At 37.3% G+C, this 23,343-nt stretch overlaps 1 protein-coding gene and 2 pseudogenes across 8 annotated transcripts; 2 read left to right on the top strand and 1 right to left on the bottom strand.

Moving 5' to 3' along the window:
• Positions 1-5,745: 5,745 nt before the first annotated feature.
• On the top strand, positions 5,746-6,412 carry LOC148205290 (tRNA(His) guanylyltransferase 1 pseudogene; annotated as a pseudogene).
• Positions 6,413-7,519: 1,107 nt separating this feature from the next.
• Positions 7,520-18,927, bottom strand: LOC148205289 (putative CRM domain-containing protein At3g25440, chloroplastic). Of its 7 annotated transcripts, none has more exons than XM_088102927.1 (6): positions 18,646-18,927; positions 18,474-18,564; positions 18,109-18,195; positions 10,668-10,978; positions 8,488-8,895; positions 7,520-8,172 (listed from the first exon to the last, which is right to left on the bottom strand). In XM_088102927.1, the coding sequence occupies exons 1-6, from the start codon at positions 18,715-18,717 to the stop codon at positions 7,648-7,650; spliced, it is 1,494 nt and encodes a 497-aa protein (XP_087959053.1). In that variant the 5' UTR covers positions 18,718-18,927; the 3' UTR covers positions 7,520-7,647. The 7 variants fall into 7 exon arrangements, with proteins under 7 accessions (XP_087959053.1, XP_087959054.1, XP_087959055.1 ...); XM_088102928.1 differs by lacking the exon at positions 18,646-18,927 and adding an exon at positions 13,897-15,155 and having other exon boundaries at positions 10,668-10,992; positions 18,474-18,529; XM_088102929.1 differs by lacking the exon at positions 18,646-18,927 and adding an exon at positions 13,897-15,155 and having other exon boundaries at positions 18,474-18,529.
• A 309-nt stretch (positions 18,928-19,236) lies between these two features.
• On the top strand, positions 19,237-22,356 carry LOC124837393 (O-fucosyltransferase 20-like; annotated as a pseudogene). The gene is made up of 6 exons (XR_015783227.1): positions 19,237-20,065; positions 20,226-20,387; positions 20,600-20,689; positions 20,834-21,117; positions 21,242-21,500; positions 21,706-22,356. The product of XR_015783227.1 is annotated as an O-fucosyltransferase 20-like (transcript).
• Positions 22,357-23,343: the final 987 nt, after the last annotated feature.

The following is a 23,343-nucleotide window of genomic DNA, read 5'->3' as shown; positions in this document are numbered from 1 at the left end:
AAATGAAATTAACACAACCAAATAGAATTGAAAACATTGAAGTAACTATGGACATAAAAACTGGAGCGAAAATAAGAAATCGGACGATATTATTAGGGAGGCAGAACGATACTAACAATGAAGTGTGTTAAAAGTTGAACGGTATAAGTAAAGTCGAACGGTATAAGTAATGTTGAATGGTATGAATGATAAGCAAGCGAATAGAGACAAGAATGGACAACTACTAAAGCCGAACAAAACGATACAAGTAAGTAAAGCTGAACGTTTAAGTAAAGCCGAGCAGTACAAGAATAAGTCGAACGGTCTCTAACAGCGAAGTATGTTAGAGACCGAACGATATAATTAGCAAAACCAAACGGTATTATAGTAAATGCAGAAATAGGAAAACACACAAAATAAAAAACGCAACATAATCAAATGCAATTAAATTGGATAACGAGCACAATAGCAGAAACAACAAACCAGAAAACGAAAATGGATTGAGAACATTAGACAGTAAACGTAAATGGAGGTGATGAAACAAAACTAGAATCTAAAATGAAATCAAGAAACGAAATTGAAAATGCAATTGAAAACATAAATGATTCATTACGGAGAAAGGTTAAGAGAATAAAACCTAAAACCCCCAAAAGAGGAAAGAAGAAGAAAAACACTCAAGAGCCTAAAACCTAGAAGAAGAATGTGAATGAAAGGAAGGAGAAGAAACTGAAATCTGATTTGGGGTTTATAGACCCCAAATTACAATTATGCCATTCTAATGGGCTTCTACAAAAGATGGCCAAAAATGAGCCCAAACCTAGACAGAAAAAATGAATTTAAAATGCAATGTTGATGTGAAAATTGGTAAATGACATAACAACACTCTTTTATTCCCAGAATATGATTCCAAAATTGTCCTATTTTTTTTCTCTTGTGACTTCATTTGACCATTCAGTGATTTAGGGTTTTGTCGTTCGGTTCAATAGTGCTCTGTAGGTTCGTTCTCCGGTGATCGGTGAAGTCGTTCACTATCGTCCAATATAGGCGTTCTCATGCAATAATGCTTTGTCGTTCGGTGCAACAGTGCTCTGTAGGCTCGTCGTTCTCATATCGTTCGGTGCAACATACTTAGATCGTTTGGTTCTATGCAATAGGTTCAAACCCTCTTTCTCTACCTTTCTAAAAGTGATTGTCCTGCAAATAATAATTAAAATAATTAGGCCCAAATAATTTAAATTAATTAAAATAAGAATTAACAGTCTAATTAAGTCCAAATAGTGAAATTGAGCCAATAATGGAGAATTAAACACAATTCACTAACACAATTTGGTGCAGAAAACTAAGTGAATAGTATAAAATAGTTATGCATCACCCACCCTAACGAACCAAACCGAACCCACCCCACCCTAACTGAACCGAACCGAACCCAACCCAACCCAACCCAACGGAACCCAACCCAACCGAACCTAACCCAACCCAACCCAACCCAACACATCCCAACCCAACCCAACAAAACTGAACCGAACCCAACCGAACGAAACCGAAACAAATCGAACCCAACCCAACCCCAACCTAAACACACCCAACTCTAATCCAACCCAACCAAACCCCACCTGACTCAACCCAACCAACTCAACCCGACCCAACCGAACCGAACCGAACATAACCCAATCCAATCTAACTTAATCCATCTGAACCTAACCAAACCAAACCAAACCAAATTAAACCCAACCCAACCAATCCAAACTGAACTTAACCGAACCTAAGCCAACCCAACAAAACCCATCCTAACTGAACCCAACACAACCCAACCGAACCCAGCCCATCCCAACCCAACCCAACCCGACCCGACCCAGCCCGACCCCATTGCACCTGACCCAGCCCAACCCAACCACACTCGACTTAACCCATCCCAACCCACCGAACCGAACCGAACTGATCCCACCCAAACCAAAATGAACAAAACCTAACCCAAACGAACCAAACCAAACCCAACCCAACAGAACCAAACCGAACCCAACCCAACCCAACTCCACCCAACCGAACCGAATTAAACCCTACCGAACCGATCCGAACTGAATCCAACTGAAACGAACCCAACCAAACCCAACTGAAACGAACCCAACCAAACCTAACTGAACCAAACCCAACCAAACCTAACTGAACCAAACCCCACCTAACCCAACCGAACTGACACAAACTAAACCCAACCTAACCCAACCAAAATCGAATTAAAACCTAACCCAACCCAACCCAACCGAACTCAAGCCAAACGAACCCAACCCTACCCACCCAACCCAACCAAACCAAACCAAACTCAACCTAACCCAACCAAACCCATGCCAACCTAACCCAAGTGAAACCAACCCACCTAACCCAACTTAACCCAACCCAACCTAACCCCACCGAACCAAAACTAATCAAACCCAACCCAACCCAACCAAACTAAACCCAACCCTACCTAGCTCAACTCAACCTAACCCAACCCATTTAAACCAAACCAAATTACACCCTATCCAAACCCAACCCAAAACCTAATACCAACCCTAACACAACCCAACCAAACCCCACCCCTTCAAACCCAACCCAACCAAACTTAAACTGAACCCAACCGAACCCAAGCAAATCCAAACGAATTAAACCCAACTGAACCTAACCCAACCCAATCGAATCGAACCGAACCGAACCGAACCTAATCAAACCCATCCCAGCCAAACCCAACCCAACCTAACCCAACCCAAACGAACCCAGCCTAATTAAACTAAACCTAACAGAATCCAACCCAATTGAACCCAACCCATCCCAACCTAACCTAACCATCCCAATCCAACCCAACCAAACCAAACATAATCAAACCCAACCCTACCGAACCCAATCGAACCCCATCCAAACCAACCGAACCTCACCGAACCCAAGTGAACCACACCTAACCGAACCCAACCTAACTGAACAAAACACAACCCAACCAAATCCAACTGAACCGAGCAGAACCAAACCGTTTTTATGGTTCAGGGTTTCGGGTTTAGAGTTCAAGGTTCAAGGTTCAGGGTTTAGGGTTTATGGTTCAGAGTTCAGGGTTCAGGGTTCAGGATTTAGGGTTCAGGGATTTTGGTTAAGGGTTTTTAGGGTTTAAGGTTTTTAGGGTTTAAGGTTTTTAGTGTTTATGGTTTTTAGGGATTTTGTGGTTTAAGGTTTTTTAGGGTTTACGATTTAGGGTTTAGAGTTTAGGGTTTGGGGTTTACGGTTTAGGGTTAAGGGTTAAAGGGTTTAAGGGTTTAAGGGTATAAGGTATATGGTATTGGGTATAGGGTATAAAGTATAGTGTATAGGGTATAGTCATATCACATTCTCTTCTTATTTCATTCATAATCATTCCCAAATTCCATCTTTCATTATCACTTTTCTCAAATTCATCTTTATTGTCAATAAATTAAATATCCTCTCTATTCAAAGGTTTATAAAGACACCAAATACCGAACGTTCCATCCTCACAGAATGAGGACGAACGCATGGAACGAGACATAGAGATTTCCATTTCCAGAATAGAATGAGACCGAGAGGTTTACTGTCGTTTTGAGAGAAAAACCGAACGTAATAGATATAACAGGAAACGAATGAACCGAACGTTCATTGCCATGAGAATGAAATTATATGGACTGACTCTTAACCGAACGCTGAAAAGACCTCGCCAAAGGCTACGACTCTATGCTGGAACCAATCGATTCAAACACTTTATGACATTCCAATAATAATACTTAGAAGCATTTACACGAAGAAATCGAACGTTTATGAATATTTAGCTTATTTGAATTTACATCAAGAAATCCGGATGTCAGTCAATGACTGAGCACGGTCGATAAGAAAATTTCATTAAGTTAAGCGAATGCTATTTTACTGAGATTGATTATACAAGAAACGAGTACGAGCGCTTGGTGTAAGACCGAGCACTACTAAGTACGAGCGCTAGGTGTAAGACCGAGCACTACTTAGTACGAGCGCTAGGTATAAGACCGAGCACTACTAATCTTAAAGTACAAGATTTGATATATTACTTTGTCAAGGGATACACAGATACAACTATGCTTGGCCGAACGCTCAAACATAGTATTACCACACGAGGACGCTCGTCCTACACTGGGATTCTATCCAAATGAAAGAATCCCTTTTTAACTATGTTCACAGAAAACCGAATGGTCAATGACCGTTCAGTAACGAACGTACTCTATCATAGTAGAAATTTCATATTCAGATTTTCATCTATTGCTAACTCAAGTTTCAACACATCAGTTCATACCTTATAACTTCATATCAAATATCAATTTTTATACTTTATAGAATCCATATTAATAATTCGTACTCCAAAATAATTGTTCATATTCACATTCATACGTATCAACCATCAGCATACATATCAAGAAGCATGTACCATATTCATTCAGTCAAACAACGGACGTTCATACAGTAAGATCACATACAAATACCAATTAAATTAAATAAGCTTCCCTTACCTCTGTGTGAACGTACGTCCTTCAGAATAAAACTCACTTCACGGAATTAAGATTTCTTCTACTCTCAACGCTCAACCAAACTATTCAAACTAAAACAAGTTACAGAAAACTAAGATTGATTTAGACAAGGTGATCGTATGCAGCCAGAGTTTGGTTTGCATGTTCATACAAACGAACGGTTAAGACAAGAAAAACTTACCCGTTCAGGATTTGAAACCAATCGGATCAAACTAAAGCTTGGGACGCCGGAAGTGATCCTACAGTGCTGGAATAGTGATCGGAGGAGAGAAAGTGAGTGTTTTCTCAGAGAGAAGATGAAGAAGACGTAGAGAGAAGGAGGAGAGATTTGGGATTCTTCAGAAATATGAAAAGAGGGTGCATGCAGAGAGTGGAGTGTTTTTCTGAAAATCCAAGTTTTGCTTCCCACCGCCGAGCGAACATCCTCTCTTTGGTCGACACCTGTTTTCCACTAGCTGATTTCTGACTCCCCTTGGCGTGACACCTGGCGTCCGTTGTTGAAGTGTCGCGCTTTCCGATTGCCGCGTGGTCTCCACTGCGTTAGTCATTTCCGAGGTCTGACAGTTATTTATTTGATGAATCTGTTAGAATAATAAAATTTATACTTATATAAATAAAAATGTTGTGGTCATTATTCATCTAATTGAATGTTTATATATAATACTTAATTTCTCATGAAAAAATAATTATGGATATCCTATTGTTTTTTAATGATTATTAAGAATAATGTATCTTTAAAATCTGTTTTAGTCTTTTATATCATACAATTTATTAGAAAATCGATAAGCTTCTATGTTGTGTTTTCTATTAGAAGTGATTTTGACATTAATTGCAATGCCTTCTATCGTAAGCAGGCGATCCAAGCGTTCGGAAGTAGGAAATACACGTCAGAAGGTTAGTCTCTCGGTTCCGAAAATATTTACCGAAACATTTTGGGGTCCACCGTAGGACCGAGTGACATCCTGCTGAAATCACAAGGAACTAGACAAGGACAGTCTCACCATCAACCAGCTTTTGTGACTTTACATATTGTTTCGGTAGATTTTTACGGGACCGAGAGACGAACCTTTGGTGACGTGTCTTTCTTCCTTCCGAAGGCTGGAATCGCCTGAGCTGCTTGCCTTTCTTCTGTCGGAGCCGTTCGGTCACTTCAGTCTTGGCCGATCGATTGCCTTCGTGCTCCAGGGGGAGGTACTTGCAAAAGATACTCTGACACTCAAGTTAGGCGTGTGATAACCTGATGAATTTGTGTGGAGTTGCTGTCTTAGAAAAGTTTTGGGAGGATATAGTCTTTGCCTATGGGGTTAGTGATGAGTACAGTTTTATTATTAAGAAAACCTGTAATCTTTACCAAAGGAGAGCTAATAAAATGGTTTCAGCAATTGTGTCTTTCTTCACATCCACTTATGTGATGAGATGGAATGAGTTCTTCCCACAAAGCGAGTTAAAATACCCTCCTTCCTTTGATGGGCGAGCAGTGTGCTATCCATCTACTGAGATTCTAAGGGACTACCTTTCATGGAGACAGGTGGATTGCCACATCAACAATCAATATAACTCTTGTTTCTGGAAGCTAGTTGCATCTGGCAAAAGCAAAAGGGAAGCTCAGAATAGTTTAAAGGGTGGTCAGTTGCAAAAGAAAATTGAAGAATTGGCTATTGACTACAATAAATTACCAGTCATGTTCCGACAAGGATCCTCAGTTTATAGGGACAAAGTAGACACTGTTCCAACTCACGAGGAGAATGGTAACTCTTTTGAAAGTAAAGGAAAGGTCATTGTAGAACATGTTGACATTATTGGACCAACCTTTTGGTTGGAACACCTAAACATCCTTGATGAATAGGTGGATGTGTAGCCACTGAGTCTCCAAATTAAATTTTTACTTTATTTATTGTTGATGGAAATTTTTACTGGTTTTGTTTCACGTTCTAGGTTTTATATTTATATTTTCTCATTTAATTTGCTTGAAATCAGAAAGTGCTACATATATTTTATTGCTTAAAGTACAAATACGTATGCCAAACCTATTTCCTTTTAACATTTAATCTTTATAATATAATATTTACAATAAAACTAAAATTCAAATTGAGTACAGGATAAATACAAAATTTTACGAGTATAACCAATCATGCACCCTCACTGTCCCTGTTTTGAAAAAAACTTTCGTTTCAGTTTACTTTTCTCTTTCTGATTTATTTTAAAAAAAGTAATAATCGGTATATTTGTCTCTGAAAACAAAAAAACTCAGCCGATAATCATTGTAACACAAGCAAAAGAGATACCGCTATAAGAAAAAAGATAAACACTTTGGATTTTCATGTACTTAACTGTTAATATTTATCAAAATTAAATTAGAAAAAGTCTAACATATCACCTTTTATCTCTAATAAATAAATCTGTTAATATTTATGACAAATCAAGTAGCAAATGTAAGTTTATGAGCTTAACACCGATTTCTCCATCTGAGTGGTAGCCCTTCTTCCAATTGCATGTATTGTTAGCACGGAACCGAACCAAAACTCGCAGGTTTGACAACACTTGGTATCAAAATCAATGTATGAGATGTATATGTACTATGTATGTGGAATTCATATTAACTTTTTTTCTTACGTCTTTTTACAAATAATAGTTGTAGCAAATGAGATTGCGAGACTCAGAGAGCATGTTCAACAAAACAGAGGAATGGCAGTTCAGTTACAATTAACACTAAAAGGAAGACCAAGACCAACAATGAGCAATTTGATATCTCAAATCAGAGTTAGAACAAGATATGTTTATTTTTATTGTCTCGGTAATACTTTAGAACGATCAACAAATTAGATAAAATATTTGTTCATTTCAAGGCACAAAACTCCTGATATAAGTATTAAAAAACTTGACTTCCCTTTACGGAAAACCTCAAATTTAATGCTTGTAAAGAAAGGAGTTGGGAGAACTTTATCCCTAATCCTACATTGACATGACTCAACATGGATAAGTTGTGATTTAATGACTAGTAAATACTAAGCGTATCAAATAAAGTGCTAAATCTAAAACTTTTGTAATTTAGAAAAGCCATTCATGGTTGTACATCGTAATTTCTGTAAGGCTACTCTTTCTTTAAGTATGATGATTACAACACTCGCGTTTAGCAAATTTCTCATTTTGTTTTTTTCTTTAAAAAGGATGTGGCATGTAGAAAAATCCTGTCAACTTCATCCAGCTTTGGTAAGTCTTGGTCCTTTTCCATGTTTTTCGAATTCAGACACATCTGTCGTAGATGCTCCTCAAAATCAATTGTTTCTCCATTGCTTTGCTCTGGAAACTTATCAAACTCGTCCAAATAAAGAGGTTTTTCCTCTTTGGTGAAATTCTCTACATCCGAATCTGTCTCAAATATATCTGATAACTTATCGGAATCAGAATCCAACTCAGAGTCATTATCTGTCTCATCTTCTGTGCATCCAATGTTATCATCCATCAACTCTTGGTGTTTAACTGAATTGTCTAACTGAAAATTTGAAATTCTCTCTCTGTCAATGTCCTGGATTGCGTCAGAAGCATATGTATTACTCTCTGCTGCACTTTTGAATTGCGCTTGCAGAATTTCAAGTTCTTGCTCTAGTCTTGGAATATGTCTCCTCACAGCACGGAGAGCATCCCTGTATTTGGATTTATCCAATGCCTGCAAAAGATGAGAATCAACATCATGAAGGCACCGAAGAATTTTTAAAATAAAAAGAAACATCAAATTTTGTGAAACAGACAAGTAGCATGAACATGAGTGATTGTATGTATGCATCAAAGGTCCGCAAATGCAAAATTTCAAACGTAGCCGTGGTTGTGCAACTGAAGCATTATGTAGTAGAAATTTCACCATAAAATTCTGGACAATGAAAGACCAAGAACTGTTGGAGGATTTTGAAACCCCACACCCAGTTAAACTCAATTTCTATTCTGTATTAAAAAGTGACTAAAAATTTAGTACACAACACAGTACCTTCTTTCTCGAAAGAGACACTCGTGGAGACATAATCTCTGTTGGAGGTTGGGAGTAGTTTTTCCCTCTGTACATTATTATTGTGTTATCTTCATGAATGTCAAGCACTATACCTCCAGTCAATCTTGCCAGCTCAACAGCAATGTCCTTAACCTCCTCTGCTGAAAATGTCTTCACCACTACTTTCAAGGTCTGATGTTTTTTCCAATGTAGATGCATGTTCAAAATTACACCTTGGTAAATTCCTCGCCTTCCAACTGGCACATAATTTTTGCATTTAAGGCCCATCTTTAAGAAGAAAAAGTGCTCTTCCGGTGTCAATATCTCAGGATCGTGGGTTGTTTCAGAAGATTCAGCAGGCTCAATCTTTTTTAGGGCTTCACAAAGTCTCTCTTCTTTCTTTCGAGCCTAGAATGATGGAGAAAACACTGTATGTTCAATAACTGACGCAACAAAATCAAATTAAGTTTTCATAACACTTTTAACTGTATGATGTATTCAATTACGGTATGAATAGTTTGTACATAGAAACACTAGGATCAACCTTCGTTTGAGGAAAAAAATGTCTTCTTCAGACAAACCCATGATGTTGTACCAAGATCAGAAAAATTTGATTGGAGTAGGCAGGTTGAAGAGTGTTCAAACCCCTGAAGTTTTCTTGTGTATATATTTTTATCTCTAGATCACAGAAATGGAAAAAATAGCTTATTGGTCAGAGTTTTGGTTGAATGCTAATTAAAATGGTTCTGTCAAGCTTACCATGTTAAGACAATCTAGGTACGATCCACTCCTTATCCAGATCTTGGATGTTTGGGATCTCCTCAGCAGGCTGGGAGAGGACCAGGATCTCATGAATTCCTAGAGGAGGGGTTTACCTCAAGTATCTTCTCCTATCTCTGGATCACTTTGAGAATATGGACGTCCACTAAATAATACTACACGTTCTGATTTTTCCTAATTTTCATTCTACTCTTGGTCCAATACTACCACTCATATAATGAGTTAATTACATAGAACCTCTTACTCACCCTTGTTTGAGAAAGATAAGTGGGCTCGAAATTATTACCCAAGGGCCATTAACAAAGTGAAAGCAACTAAAATGTTGAAAATGTGACGATAAAGCTAATATGGGTAAGAAGAGTAACTAGGAATGCATATCACCTATTCAAGTAATTAAGTCTCTTAGTGCCTGGTTTGGAAGGACAAGAGTGGTAGTACTACTTTTATTTAGTATTAGAAATTACTTTTGTTCATAAAATAACTTTTTCTCTTCAAAAAAGACAGGTGATAAAGGGGTGGCTAGCTAGAGTCAATTGACAACTGATAGAAATTGGGAGGAAGAATACAGGTTTCTCAAATATCTTGATAAAGGAGAGAGTTTTATGTACAACATATCCGTCTGTATTACATAGATACTATACTAGGGCAGAGATTGATTTTTTACAAATAAAGATTACATTTTTACCCTGATTTCTGGTTCTGTACCTAACAATGTCTTATCTCTTAAAAATCTAGATATCTTCAAACACTATTTACCAAACATATTTTGACAAATTCTATGAAAATTAAAAAAGACAAAAAAAAATACTTGAGGAATTAGATGGAAAGTTGTTACCTTATTATAAAAATGAATGCACTAAAATAATTCTGTAAATTAAAGACTGAAAGATTTAATTCATGTTTATCTTACTGAAATTATGTATTTAAAGATTTGAATAGGTATAGTGCAACAATCCAACATTCAATACAGAGAACCATAAATTTATTTTTATCTTTATTGACAACAGGACATGGTTTAAGAAATTTAAGCAGTTCTATCTCTAAATAATTTTCACAGAATATTGCTTGAAAGGCTTCTAGTGTTCCAGTTGATTTCATAAGCAAGTTTTAGCATACATTAGAAGAAAACACTATCCCATTACAAAGTTTCCAACAGCAACAGATTTATTTTTATCAAGAGCATCACTATTTCATGAATATGTGACAGAATCCTAGTGTTTCAGACTAAAAGGTAAAAACAAGCCATGAGTAGTATGAAAATACTAATAAGAAATACAAACCTATGTATAGATATTGCAAGAACAGGGAGGCAAAGGTGCAAAAAATAAATAATCAGCAAAACCATACATACTGTTTGAAAACAATAGAAAGGTCCATATAAAATAAAAAATAAAACTTACCTTCAACAGTTTGTATAAAATGTTTTCCTCTGATGTCATCCTTTCATACTCTTTCTTCTTCTTAAATCTAAAGAACTTCAGCCATCTTACAACTGCTCTTTTTCCTTTCAATTTTTTCTTATTTTCTTTGGCACTGCCATTACCCTCATTACCACTCGGGGCCTTCTCAGAATCCTGATAGTGTTTCTCTGCAACCTTATTGTTATACTTCAGAAATGAACATGAATGAAAGCCTATGCTTCCCAGGATAGAACATGTTTTCATATAATAGAGCTGATAAAGAATAGGTTCCTGGCCACGAACCTTGCACACTACATAGTCCAAGCTACAGCAGTGTAAGTCAATATCGAAGCAAACTTCTGTTTCAATTATGTTTCTTTTATTCTCACACAATATTACAAGCTAAACCAAAGAAAAAAAAAACCCAAAAAATTATTAGTGTAGTAAACTGTAACATCCCTAAAATACAGTAATCACCATATAATAGAATTAATTACATTTAACAATAATTCAGTACAGTTTTCCACTAAAGGAACGAACGCACCAGGCCGAACGTCCTTACAGAAGTATTTCAAAATTTAGGCCGAACATACAGAGATCTGACCGAACGGTTTACACGGAAAAAATACCAAACGGTCGAACATAACTAAAAGAAACAGATACGCTGGTCGAACGACCACTCCAGCAAAAACCTATACTACTAGCCAAACGATCACTACATAACAACTATCATCTAATAAAACTGGACGATCTAAGGTTCGGCCTTAACTTCAACGTCCACCAAATTCTCCTCTTCGATCACGTCTTCCAACAACGCTTCACCTTCTACTCACATCCACACGGATGATCATTGCAAAGACAAGACGAACGTACAAGGACGAGACAACACAAGGAAAAACACAGGGTAAGCTTATGTAATTTAATTCATACTTCAACATATAAATTAAACATCTCAACAACACAAGAATAGTTCAACACACATAACCATACGAAAGCTATCACTAGACGGACCGTCCGGACTGTATGAATCTGTGTAACTACAGGCGTTCCTGCACCCGGGTGATGTAGTAACTGGGATACCCTCAACAGCTGCCACCCGAGGTTAGCCCTATCAGTCCAAAGTACCCCTAAGGACTAGGACCTCCTGCCGTTCCCACACATGACCTACCCTCCTCTACGTGAGGACGAGTACTCACGGAACATCAAGATGAACTGCCATCAGTAGCATAACCCCAGTCATACTTTACCAATTCCAATATTTAATACATGAGTCATTCCTCCCTGGAACGCTCGTTCAACTTCACATAATTTCAGTCATATCACATTCTCTTCTTATTTCACTCATAATCATTCCCAAATTCCATCTTTCATTATCACTTTTCTCAAATTCATCTTTATTGTCAATAAATTAAATATCCTCTCTATTCAAAGGTTTATAAAGACACCAAATACCGAACGTTCCATCCTCACAGAATGAGGACGAACGCATGGAACGAGACATAGAGATTTCCATTTCCAGAATAGAATGAGACCGAGAGGTTTACTGTCGTTTTGAGAGAAAAACCGAACGTAATAGATATAGCAGGAAACGAATGAACCGAACGTTCATTGCCATGAGAATTAAATTATATGGACTGACTCTTAACCGAACGCTGGAAAGACCTCGCCAAAGGCTACGACTCTATGCTGGAACCAATCGATTCAAACACTTTATGACATTCCAATAATAATACTTAGAAGCATTTACACGAAGAAACCGAACGTTTATGAATATTTAGCTTATTTGAATTTACATCAAGAAATCCAGATGTCAGTCAATGACTGAGCACGGTCGATAAGAAAATTTCATTAAGTTAAGCGAACGCTATTTTACTGAGATTGATTATACAAGAAACGAGTACGAGCGCTTGGTGTAAGACCGAGCACTACTCAGTACGAGCGCTAGGTGTAAGACCGAGCACTACTTAGTACAAGATTTGATATATTACTTTATCAAGGGATACGCGGATACAACTATGCTTGGCCGAACGCTCAAACATAGTATTACCACACGAGGACGCTCGTCCTACACTGGGATTCTATCCAAATGAAAGAATCCCGTTTTAACTATGTTCACAGAAAACCGAACGGTCAATGATCGTTCAGTAACGAACGTACTCTATCATAGTAGAAATTTCATATTCAGATTTTCATCTATTGCTAACTCAAGTTTCAACACATCAGTTCATACCTTATAACTTCATATCAAATATCAATTTTTATACTTTATAGAATCCATATTAATAATTCATACTCCAAAATAATTGCTCATATTCACATTCATACATATCAACCATCAGCATACATATCAAGAAGCATGTACCATATTCATTCAATCAAACAACGGACGTTCATACAGTAAGATCACATACAAATACCAATTAAATTAAATAAGCTTCCCTTACCTCTAGTGTGAACGTACGTCCTTGAGAATAAAACTCACTTCACGGAATTAAGATTTCTTCTACTCTCAACGCTTCACCAAACTCTTCAAGCTAAAACAAGTTACAGAAAACTAAGATTGATTCAGACAAGGTGATCGCATGCAGCCAGAGTTTGGTTTGCATGTTCATACAAACGAACGGTTAAGACAAGAAAAACTTACTCGTTCAGGATTTGAAACCAATCGGATCAAACTAAAGCTTGGGACGCCGGAAGTGATCCTATGGTGCCAGAATAGTGATCGGAGGAGAGAAAGTGAGTGTTTTCTCAGAGAGAAGATGAAGAAGACGTAGAGAGAAGGAGGAGAGATTTGGGATTCTTCAGAAATCTGAAAAGAGGGTGCATGCAGAGAGTGGAGTGTTTTTCTGAAAATCCAAGTTTTGCTTCCCACCGCCGAGCGAACATCCTCTCTTCGGTCGACACCTGTTTCCCACTAGCTGATTTCTGACTCCCCTCGGCGTGACACCTGGCGTCCGTTGTTGAAGTGTCGCGCTTTCCGATTGCCACGTGGTCTCCACTGCGTTAGTCATTTCCGAAGTCTGACATAAACTGAATATTACCTTCCAATTTCCTTTTTATATTTTTTACTACAATTCTAAAGTTTATCTTCCTAGCATCCTCATTTTACTTAACTAGGCAAAAATCCAATATAATAAAGTGCAATTTTTTTGTTTGCAGTGTTCAAGATTGGATAGTAATGAAAACAAGACTAGTCCTTGAAATGTAAAACAAGATTTGAAATTAGTACCTTGTTTTTGGAAATGAGGAATTGAAGGAGAGATTGTTGTGGAAATGAAATTTAGTGAGAGGGCGTAATGCCAAAAGCCTCCACGCCATATTTCCCAATTTCTAAAGGACGAAAATGAAATTCAGCGTAGAACAAACGATTACCACATGGGGGTTGAGTTTTAGAGGAGGAGTTGGTATTGTTAAAGATTATATGAACACAAAACAAGAAATTTATACGCTTCAAAATTTCAATCGCACTCACTTTTGGAATGTAAAGAGAGAGAAAAGAATCTCAAGATCTCTAAACCTGGCCACAGCAACAATAAGAGGAAGCCAAAGACTAATACTTTAGGGAGAAAACCCAATTTGATTTTGAAGCTCCAAAATGCCTTTTTGTCATGGAAACAGCCATTCAAAGCCCTTGGTTTTACCTTGCTCATTTCAAGACTAAAATATATTTCAAGTCTTGTATAGTAGATTTATTTTTTGTTTTTAATTTTTATAGAAACAATTCTTAGATTCTCAGTTTTAATAATTTTTTTATGGATTTAATTTCTAATAACATTTTTAATTTTACAAAATTATAATTTTTGTCAGAACCAGTAAAATCCACGCACGTATTGTTTAGTGGAATTCACGTGTCAAGAGGGGAGCTCGACACTCAGATGATCTGCCCACTCTCCTCTGCATGCACCTTTTTCCAATATCTGATCTTTCATTTTCCTCCTCCTTCTCTCTAGAAAACCCTCTCTTCTCTCTACTATAATTTACCCTTCTCTACTCCGATCATCGTTCAGGTACCGTGGAAGCATTCCCGACGTCCCAAGCTTCATCTTGAACCGATTGAGTTTCAAGTTTGAGCTGGTAAGTCTTCTCCCCTTAGTCGTTCGTTCTTTTGTTACATGCAAACCACGTTTTGGTTTGTAACATCCCAAAAATACAGTAAAAACCATATAATAGAATTAATTACATTTAATAATAAACCAGTTCAATTTTATACTAAACAAACTAACAATCTTTGGCCGAACGGCCTTACATAGGGTTACCAAAAGTAAACTGTACAAGATTTAGAGAAACATGACCGAACGGCTTACAAAAGTCAAATTACCGATCGGTCAAATAACAAAAAGGGAAAGGAAGTGACCGAACGGTCACTTCATGCTAAACTACTAACTACAGAACGAACGTCCTACGGTTCGGCCTTTACTTCAACGTCTACGAGGTTCGCATCTTCCAAATTTCCTTCTTCCAGTGCCTCTTCAAGTAGCATGCTTCCATCTGCTCACATCACACGGATGATCATTGCAATGACAAGACGGACGTACAACAAGACAACACAAGGAAACACAGGGTAAGCTTATGAAATTTAATTCAAGTAATAACATACATTTTCATAGGCAAGCACATTCAAATACATTCCAGTAAACAATTTAATCAAACCCTGATACTAGACCAACTGTCCGGACTGTATGAATTCTGTGTAGCTACGACGTTCGTGCGTCCGGGTGATGTAGTAACTGGAATTCTCATCAGCTGCCACCCGAGTTTAGTCCGTTCCATCCAAAGTACCCCTAAGGACTATGACCTCCTGCCGTTCCCACACATGACCTACTCCCCTCTACGTGAGGACGAGTACTCACGGAACATCAGGATGAATCGCCAGCACTAACTTCCCACAGTCATACTTTACAAATCCCAATATTCAATACATGAGTCGTTCCTCCCTGGAACGCTCGTTCAAAATCCACAATCGTTTATTCATTTATCCAAACTCACTTATGCTGAACGCTAAAACCCCAAATGCTAATAGACAGAATACTATTAGGTCGAACACTATTGAACGAATACTATTAGGACCTATCACTCTCCGAATAAATATCCTTTCAACAAACTGAGTTTGGATAAAAATGCTGATTCCAGCACCCCAAAGAAGATGGTCGATAAGAAGCTGCACTCCACGGGTTCGACGAAATGGGTCTCTCACGGTGGATGCATTCCTTCCCTTCTCCACGCTCTTGACACCATTCACGACTTGGATAACGCTCTAAGACAGTGGGACGAGACTCTGTCCAGCAGGGAAATCAATGCAATTCTCAAGGCCCAGGTCTCTTGGCAGAGGGATCTGCAGATTTTCGAATGGTTCAAGGAAAAGGGTTGCTATGACTTGAACGCCATTCACTACAACATAATGCTCTGGACCCTTGGCAGAGCGCGCAAGTGGGTTTAGGGGTTCAGGGTTCAGGGTTCGGGGTTCAGGGTTTGGGGTTCGGGGTTCGGGGTTCGGGGTTCGGGGTTCGGGGTTCGGGGTTCGGGGTTCGGGGTTCGGGGTTCGGGGTTCGGGGTTCGGGGTTCGGGGTTCGGGGTTCGGGGTTCGGGGTTCGGGGTTCGGGGTTCGGGGTTCAGGGTTCAGGGTTCAGGGTTCAGAAAGGACCCCATGCGCCTTCATGCGAGTAAAGGCGGTGAGGGTTTGGGAGAAGCATCTGTTGTGGCATTGGGATTTCATGAGAGTGTTCCAGAGGAAGGTTGAAGGTGTGAGGACAGGGAGGAAGACGGAGGAGGTGTAGGAGAGAGTGGAGAGGGTGTGTGAGAGGGGAATGAAAAGGGAGATGAGGAAGTGATCTTGCTCAAGGCCTCGGTAGATGATGGAAGCCTGCACTTGCTTCCGTTGTTCACTGCTCTTGCACGCCTTAAGAAAGGTGATGATGCTCGCACCTGAACCAAGACCAAGAGAAGAACAAGACCAGTTATGAGAGATTGAATGCATGGAACTGCAACTTCAAATCGGACTTCACTTCCCATCTAACACTCCCACTACCACACTGTCACATGTACATTCCTTTTTAACTAAAATGCAATCTCCGTAACTAGAATGCAATAACAGTGAGTACACTTTAACTTTAACGCGCAACCTGGATAATTTATTTGATTTCGTCCCGACTCAACCTTATTTCTCTTATGTGAACCTTTTAGGCTACTTTTGACTTTGATCCATGCAGATTAGGACTAGCTCCGTGGATTAAATTGATACCTCTTGTAGTTTTATTTGTTTGTCAATTTGCTTGAGTCTGAAAATGATTAATTTCTATTAAAGCATCTAACTATTAATCTCTAATGCGACATTTCTTTGGAACCATATGGTTTTCATTCAATGTTAATTAGCCCAATTGGCAAGATTGATAGGAAAATTGGACAAATACTGGTCTACCCCAAAGCCCAAACCAACAATTGATAAGAAAATTGATGAGGACCGTAAAACGAAGAAAATTGTGAGCAGTATGGCCTAAGAAAACGCAGGAAAACTCTGCCAATCGTTGATACGTTTCCCACAAGGATCATGACTATCAATTCAACTAGAACACGACAAGGTAAAAAAATTGGTTATTGAACGAGTGATTGTGGATGCTCCAAAGCAATCAAATTTTTCAACAAATATATTGGATAATTTCTAAAGTATAGTATCCACTGACATTTGGTAAAATATACAAGATTTGATCTAAGGAAATAAAGTTAATTTCAAAAAGTAGTAAGCTAAAAAACAATTTAATTGAAAATTATGTATTGAAACTATATTTCACCACTTCGTACCTCTATTGTAATGATCAAGTTATCACTTATAAAGATGTAATTAATTATGTCCTGCAAATTCTCTTTGAATGTAACTCTAGGTCCATTCTTAGTACCTAGAACCTAATATCACTAAACATCACTATGATTCCTCAATGTCTATTTGAATGGATCATTTACATTAAAACTTAGCACAAGTTTCAGTAGGTACATTGCAAGTTGTGAAAGTAACTCAATCTCATACTGTTTTTGGTTTCTCACTTCACTTGGTTGGTTCGCTCGTTTATGCGGTCTCTTTTAATGCTACTCAACCTTGCAAGTGTATAATCTATCAACTTTTCGACTCAATGTTTCCCTGTGATTGTAATTCCTATGTTTAACATTCTTAAGTCAAATAATAGCCATAGTAAGCTTTCTTTATTTCGGAAGAACTTGCGTTCTTACTCACACCGAGAATATCATAATAGTCTCTTGCCAAAAATGCTGTAATAGAATTTGGGGAAAACAAATTGGTCATCAACATCCATGCGACAACTAACAAGTATTCATTCGGAAGCAAAGAGAGTACTGAATTGAGTGAAAGGTAAACGAACTTGAAACTCCTTCTGATTCCGTTAATAGAAAAAATCAAGTCAAAGTATATGATGCAGAATTTTAAAATTTATACCTGAGCCATGAATCAATCTAGATGCCTCCCAATATTTATTTGCACCGCCCAATAGTAACCATTTTTTCAAATTAAAGCCACCTCCAACTGCAAATGGATAAAGAGGAGCAGGTGAGCATAAACAACAATTGAAAAGCATGTAACACTTAAATTAGATTCAACATTGCAAGAAAACAAGATATGGGCCTATATTCAATTCATTCAGCAATTTATTAACTTACATAAAATAAAATAACCTTAGAACCAAATAACATAACCCAAAATGAAAATTTTGAAACTAAACAAAAATTGACAAATTGCTTAGTTTCCCAAACAGTAATACAATGAAAAGGGAAAGAGAATAAAAGGATTAATTTAACACACACCATTAGACGTAAAACTACCAGTAACTCTCGATGGATGGAAAAGCCCAGAGTTCAGTGTCCTATAACCCCTTTGGAACACTGATTGATAAACCTGCAAATGAGAATTTGCAGCACAATTGGAAAACCATATTTCATTGAAGCACCCTGAAAAAGAAGTCGAAAAGATGCCTACAGAAAGGTTGGCACCACGGAAAGATCGACGAGCAAGGCGATTAACGAGAGTGACGCCATGAGAGCGAACCATTTGGGTAATGAGAGCGAGAAACTACAAAGGCCAATCAAAAAGGGTTGTGGGAATTGGGGGTAAATAAACCCTAAATTGAAGGATTTGATGAAGAAGGTTCGAGTAAAATAAGGAAGAGAGGAGAGACGAACAGAAAATGGACTATGAACTGAGGAACAGTGTGTGAGACACGACAAAGCGCTCCTAAGTTGAGGGAACTCTTGTGTAAATAAGTAGCAAATAATTGTTAAATAAGTCTAACAAATATAGTGTGAAAAAAAAATTGAAAGTCCAATTAATTAATTAATTTACTTTTGTAGAAATTGTTATTATTTTAGTATTTGAATAGAAATAATGAAACATATATTTGAATAAATATTTAATATTCTTTAGATAATAAAATAAAATAATCTTGTTCAAAACACATGCGCAACAAAAAAGTAACTATGTGACCGAAAGCACACAAAAAAAAACAAAACAAGTTTTTGTCCAAACTCAAAACCGGAGGGACTTTTTGATCAACGCGTTGCCTTTGGTCGTCAGACAAACTCGGTGTTCCCGCCGCCTCTTCTCTCTCCTCCAGACACCTACTTCTCTCTCTAGAAAATAATTGAAATAGAAAAAACCATTAGCCATTAACAAACAACACATCACAAGGCTATTATAAAACTCACCAATCAAAGAAGCATTGAATCTTGGAGAAGAAAGCCATGGCAAAGTCCAAGAACAATGCCAAGAAGTTGTCTTGCATTTCAGTCCCTTCTCAGATCATCAACTCCATATCGTCTTCTTCTATTCAATCCTTGCTCGAATCTCCCAAGAAATGTGCAAGACATTCCAAAGTCTTCAGCTTTGTCAAATGGGGTAGGCCAAGATTGTTCCTTTTCATTCTCTCTCTCCTTGCCTTCTTAGCCATGATCAAGCTGGGCTTCAATCTGGACACCCCATTTCCTCCCTTCCCTTGTGCAACCTCAGTAGGCTTATCGAAATCCATGCCCGGAGTTGTGTCACAGGAGGGTGGTATTTTGGATGGTGCAGATGACACTGTTTCAGAGCCTCTGATTACCAGTGTGCAGTTACTTGCACAGGTTCCAAGAGGGGTGGAAACAGCTAAAGAGGTTGAAAAGAGTGAGTTTTGGGAGCAGCCAGATGGGTTGGGTTACAAGCCTTGCTTAGGTTTTAGCAGGGAGTACAGGAGGCAGAGTGAGGGAATTGTGAAGAACAGGAGGAGGTACCTCATGGTGGTAGTTTCTGGAGGGATGAATCAACAGCGGAATCAGATTGTTGACGCTGTTGTCATTGCTAGGATTCTTGGGGCTGCTTTGGTTGTTCCTATATTGCAAGTCAATGTCATTTGGGAAGATGAAAGGTAAAAAGATATACAGATTCTTGTTCTGGTCTCGTTCTTGGTTGATCTTTATGTTAAATGAAGAGTTGAATTTTGCTGATTATAAATTAATTTCTTTTCTTATTTGGACATGTCACAAGATAGCCTTTTTCCTTACCTGAGGTTTGTTTCCATTTTGCAGTGAATTTGCTGATATATTTGATTTGGAGCACTTAGTGTTCTTGCCAATGATGTGAGGGTGGTTTCAGCTTTGCCATCAACACATCTAATGACAAGGCCAGTAGAGGGGAGCCCTCCCCTTCATGCCACTCCCAGTTGGATTCGATCACACTATCTCAGAAGAGTAAGTTTGTTTTATCTCCACATTTGATCATTTCTGTGGATATCACTAAAATATCTGATAGAAATATAAGTGTTGCAGTATCATACACAAGTTGTTAGAAGTTAGAACCCTCTATGCTATTGTTTTAACTGCAGTGTTAATTGTGAATGCTTTTACTCAAGTGTTGTTCTTGTTGAACAAGAGTTTAACATGATTCCTGTTGTTCTATGCAGTTCAACAGAGAAGGTGTCTTGCTTTTACGTGGACTGGATTCGAGGCTGACAAAGGATCTTCCTCCTGATCTTCAAAAGCTTAGATGCAAGGTATGGAAAATTCTATATTCTCATGACAAAGAGGGAAAGGCAATTTGGAACTTCCTTTATATGCCTGTTTGGATATAAAGATGAAAATGCATCTGATAGTTTCTCCATAGAAAAATATTCATAATGTTCTCACTTGTATTTCAGGTTGCTTTTCATGCATTAAGGTTTGCAAAGCCTGTTCAGGAACTTGGTAACAACATTGCCGAGAGAATGAAAAGCAAGGGACCTTACCTTGCTCTTCATCTACGGATGGAAAAGGATGTCTGGGTGAGAACTGGTTGTCTACCTGGTCTGAGTCCTGAGCATGATGAGATTGTAAAAAATGAGAGGATAAATAGGCCTGAACTCTTAACTGCGAAATCAAACATGACATACCATGAAAGGAAGCTGGCTGGTCTCTGCCCCTTAAATGCTGTGGAGGTTACCAGGTAGATATAATCCTTCATTCTGTTTTTTCTACCATGATAATACATGTTTAAATAGAATTTAGGTGTCTTCTAAGTGTTAGTGTGTGAAGCTTTTCTGATCCTTTTTTCTCCTTCTCATTTGTAGGCTGCTTAAAGCTCTAGGAGCTCCAAAAAGTGCAAGAATTTACTGGGCTGGAGGACAACCGTTAGGTGGGAAAGAGGCATTGCAACCACTAATCAACGAGTTTCAAAATATTTACAGCAAGGAAGATCTTGCTTTACCTGGAGAACTAGAACCATTTGCAAATAAAGCTTCCCTAATGGCTGCCATAGATTACATAGTCTCTGAGAAGAGTGATGTTTTCATGCCATCTCATGGAGGAAATATGGGCCATGCAATTCAGGTATTATAAGACTATATAAACATTTCTTTAGCTAGAATAAGTTTGGCTAAACCTATTTAGAAGCATTCATTGGAGACAAATTTAAAAGGAAAAAAATTCTCTAGAAGCTAGAAGTAGCGCTTATATTGCAACAATGTATGTACTCTTAATATAGAGTTTGTAATATGTGACAGCTTCTAATTCTTGAAACTATATGTTATTTCAGGGTCACAGGGCTTATGCAGGTCACAAGAAATATATAACACCAAACAAAAGACATATGCTGCCCTATTTTCTGAACTCTTCCCTCCCTGAAGAAGAGTTCAACAGCATCATCAAGGAATTGCATCAAGACTCATTAGGTCAGCCAGAACTCAGGACTAGCAAGGCTGCAAGAGATGTCACTAAGTATCCTATTCCTGAGTGCATGTGCAATGACTCATAACATCACTGATCCCAGTTAATTGCACATATGATACCAAGCTTTTGGTACAAATATTACACAGAAATGGATGAACAAACATGAAAAGAAGCCGGTTTTGGTAATCGGTATGATTTTGATCCCTTGCCAAACTTCTTGAGGTCACTTCCATGGGAACCACAGTTCTTGATAGCATCATCTTGAAAGGCATGGTCAAGCATGCATATCCCTGTAGGTTTCCTCACATTCTTTCATTAAATACACAGAATTTGTATTCAACTATGTGAGGCAATGTAGATTTTCATCAGTTGATAATAGGCTCAATCAGTGCATAGAACATATCATTCTTTGATTCTTTATAGAGTCTGTATAGATACATTCCCAATTCTTTGTAGTACATATCAGTATAAATTCCCAGTTTTGGATGGAGTTATTTGCTCTTTCTAGATCACCGTATGCTATCTCTCAATTCAGCAGCAGCTGAAACTGAACATGTGATTGGAATAGTTTCAGAGTATATAAAAGGTGAAAAATACTGATAATTTTCTTGTGCAAATTTCAATTAAGCATCATTGGCTTATATCAGATGAGGTTTAATCATTTGCAATTTCTGATAACACAAAACATTGTATGTGTATTATAACCAGATTAAGATTGGTGAGGATGGCATTTAACAGGTAAATGTATCAATCAAGGTGTTAATTTAAATAAATCAGTGCTTATCCAGGAATAGGACAAAATGTCTTTGATATTATTATCTGAAGCAGAAGGTTATCAGTTTGATTTATTCTAAAGATAGGATTAGGGTGCCAATTGGAACCATTTTCCTCTAAAATAGGATGATGTTAACTACATTAAATGACATCAAAATAGGTTATCTATCTACTTTATATTTTATATTTACTCATTTTTCTAATTTGAACTTTTAGGGTTTTCTTGTAATCTTAAACAATAATCTTTGCCTTTTTAATATTTATAATATTAGCTTATCATTAATTTAAATTATAACTTCAATTTTAAATTTTTATCATCAAGTAGTTTTCTTAAAATCAAAGGACCTAAAATCATATTTTAAAAGCACTGCTATAATACTTATATATATATATATATATATATATATATATATATATATATATATATATATATATAATTTTAATATGTCATTTTATTAATAGCCATTCAACTTAATTTAATATTTTATTTTAAATATTATATAATTAATTTAGTAAACATATTTAAATCATTACAACTTTTACTAAAAGACTAAAACATTACTATTTTTAATTAATACACTATTTATGTTTCATTTTAGACAAGTTTTTCTTTTTTCTTTTTAATTTTTTTAATGCTTCTTTATTATTTTACTTCAACGTTACAAATTTATTAAGAATAAAATTAAATCTATTTATTCATTTTAAAAATGTTTACTACATCAAGAATTAA

This window comes from Vigna umbellata, chromosome 1, assembly GCF_029865625.1.
Source record: "Vigna umbellata cultivar VRB3 chromosome 1, Vumbellata_1.0, whole genome shotgun sequence".
NCBI classification, from domain to species: Eukaryota; Viridiplantae; Streptophyta; class Magnoliopsida; order Fabales; family Fabaceae; genus Vigna; species Vigna umbellata.
This window is presented reverse-complemented; position numbering and strand designations above follow the sequence as displayed.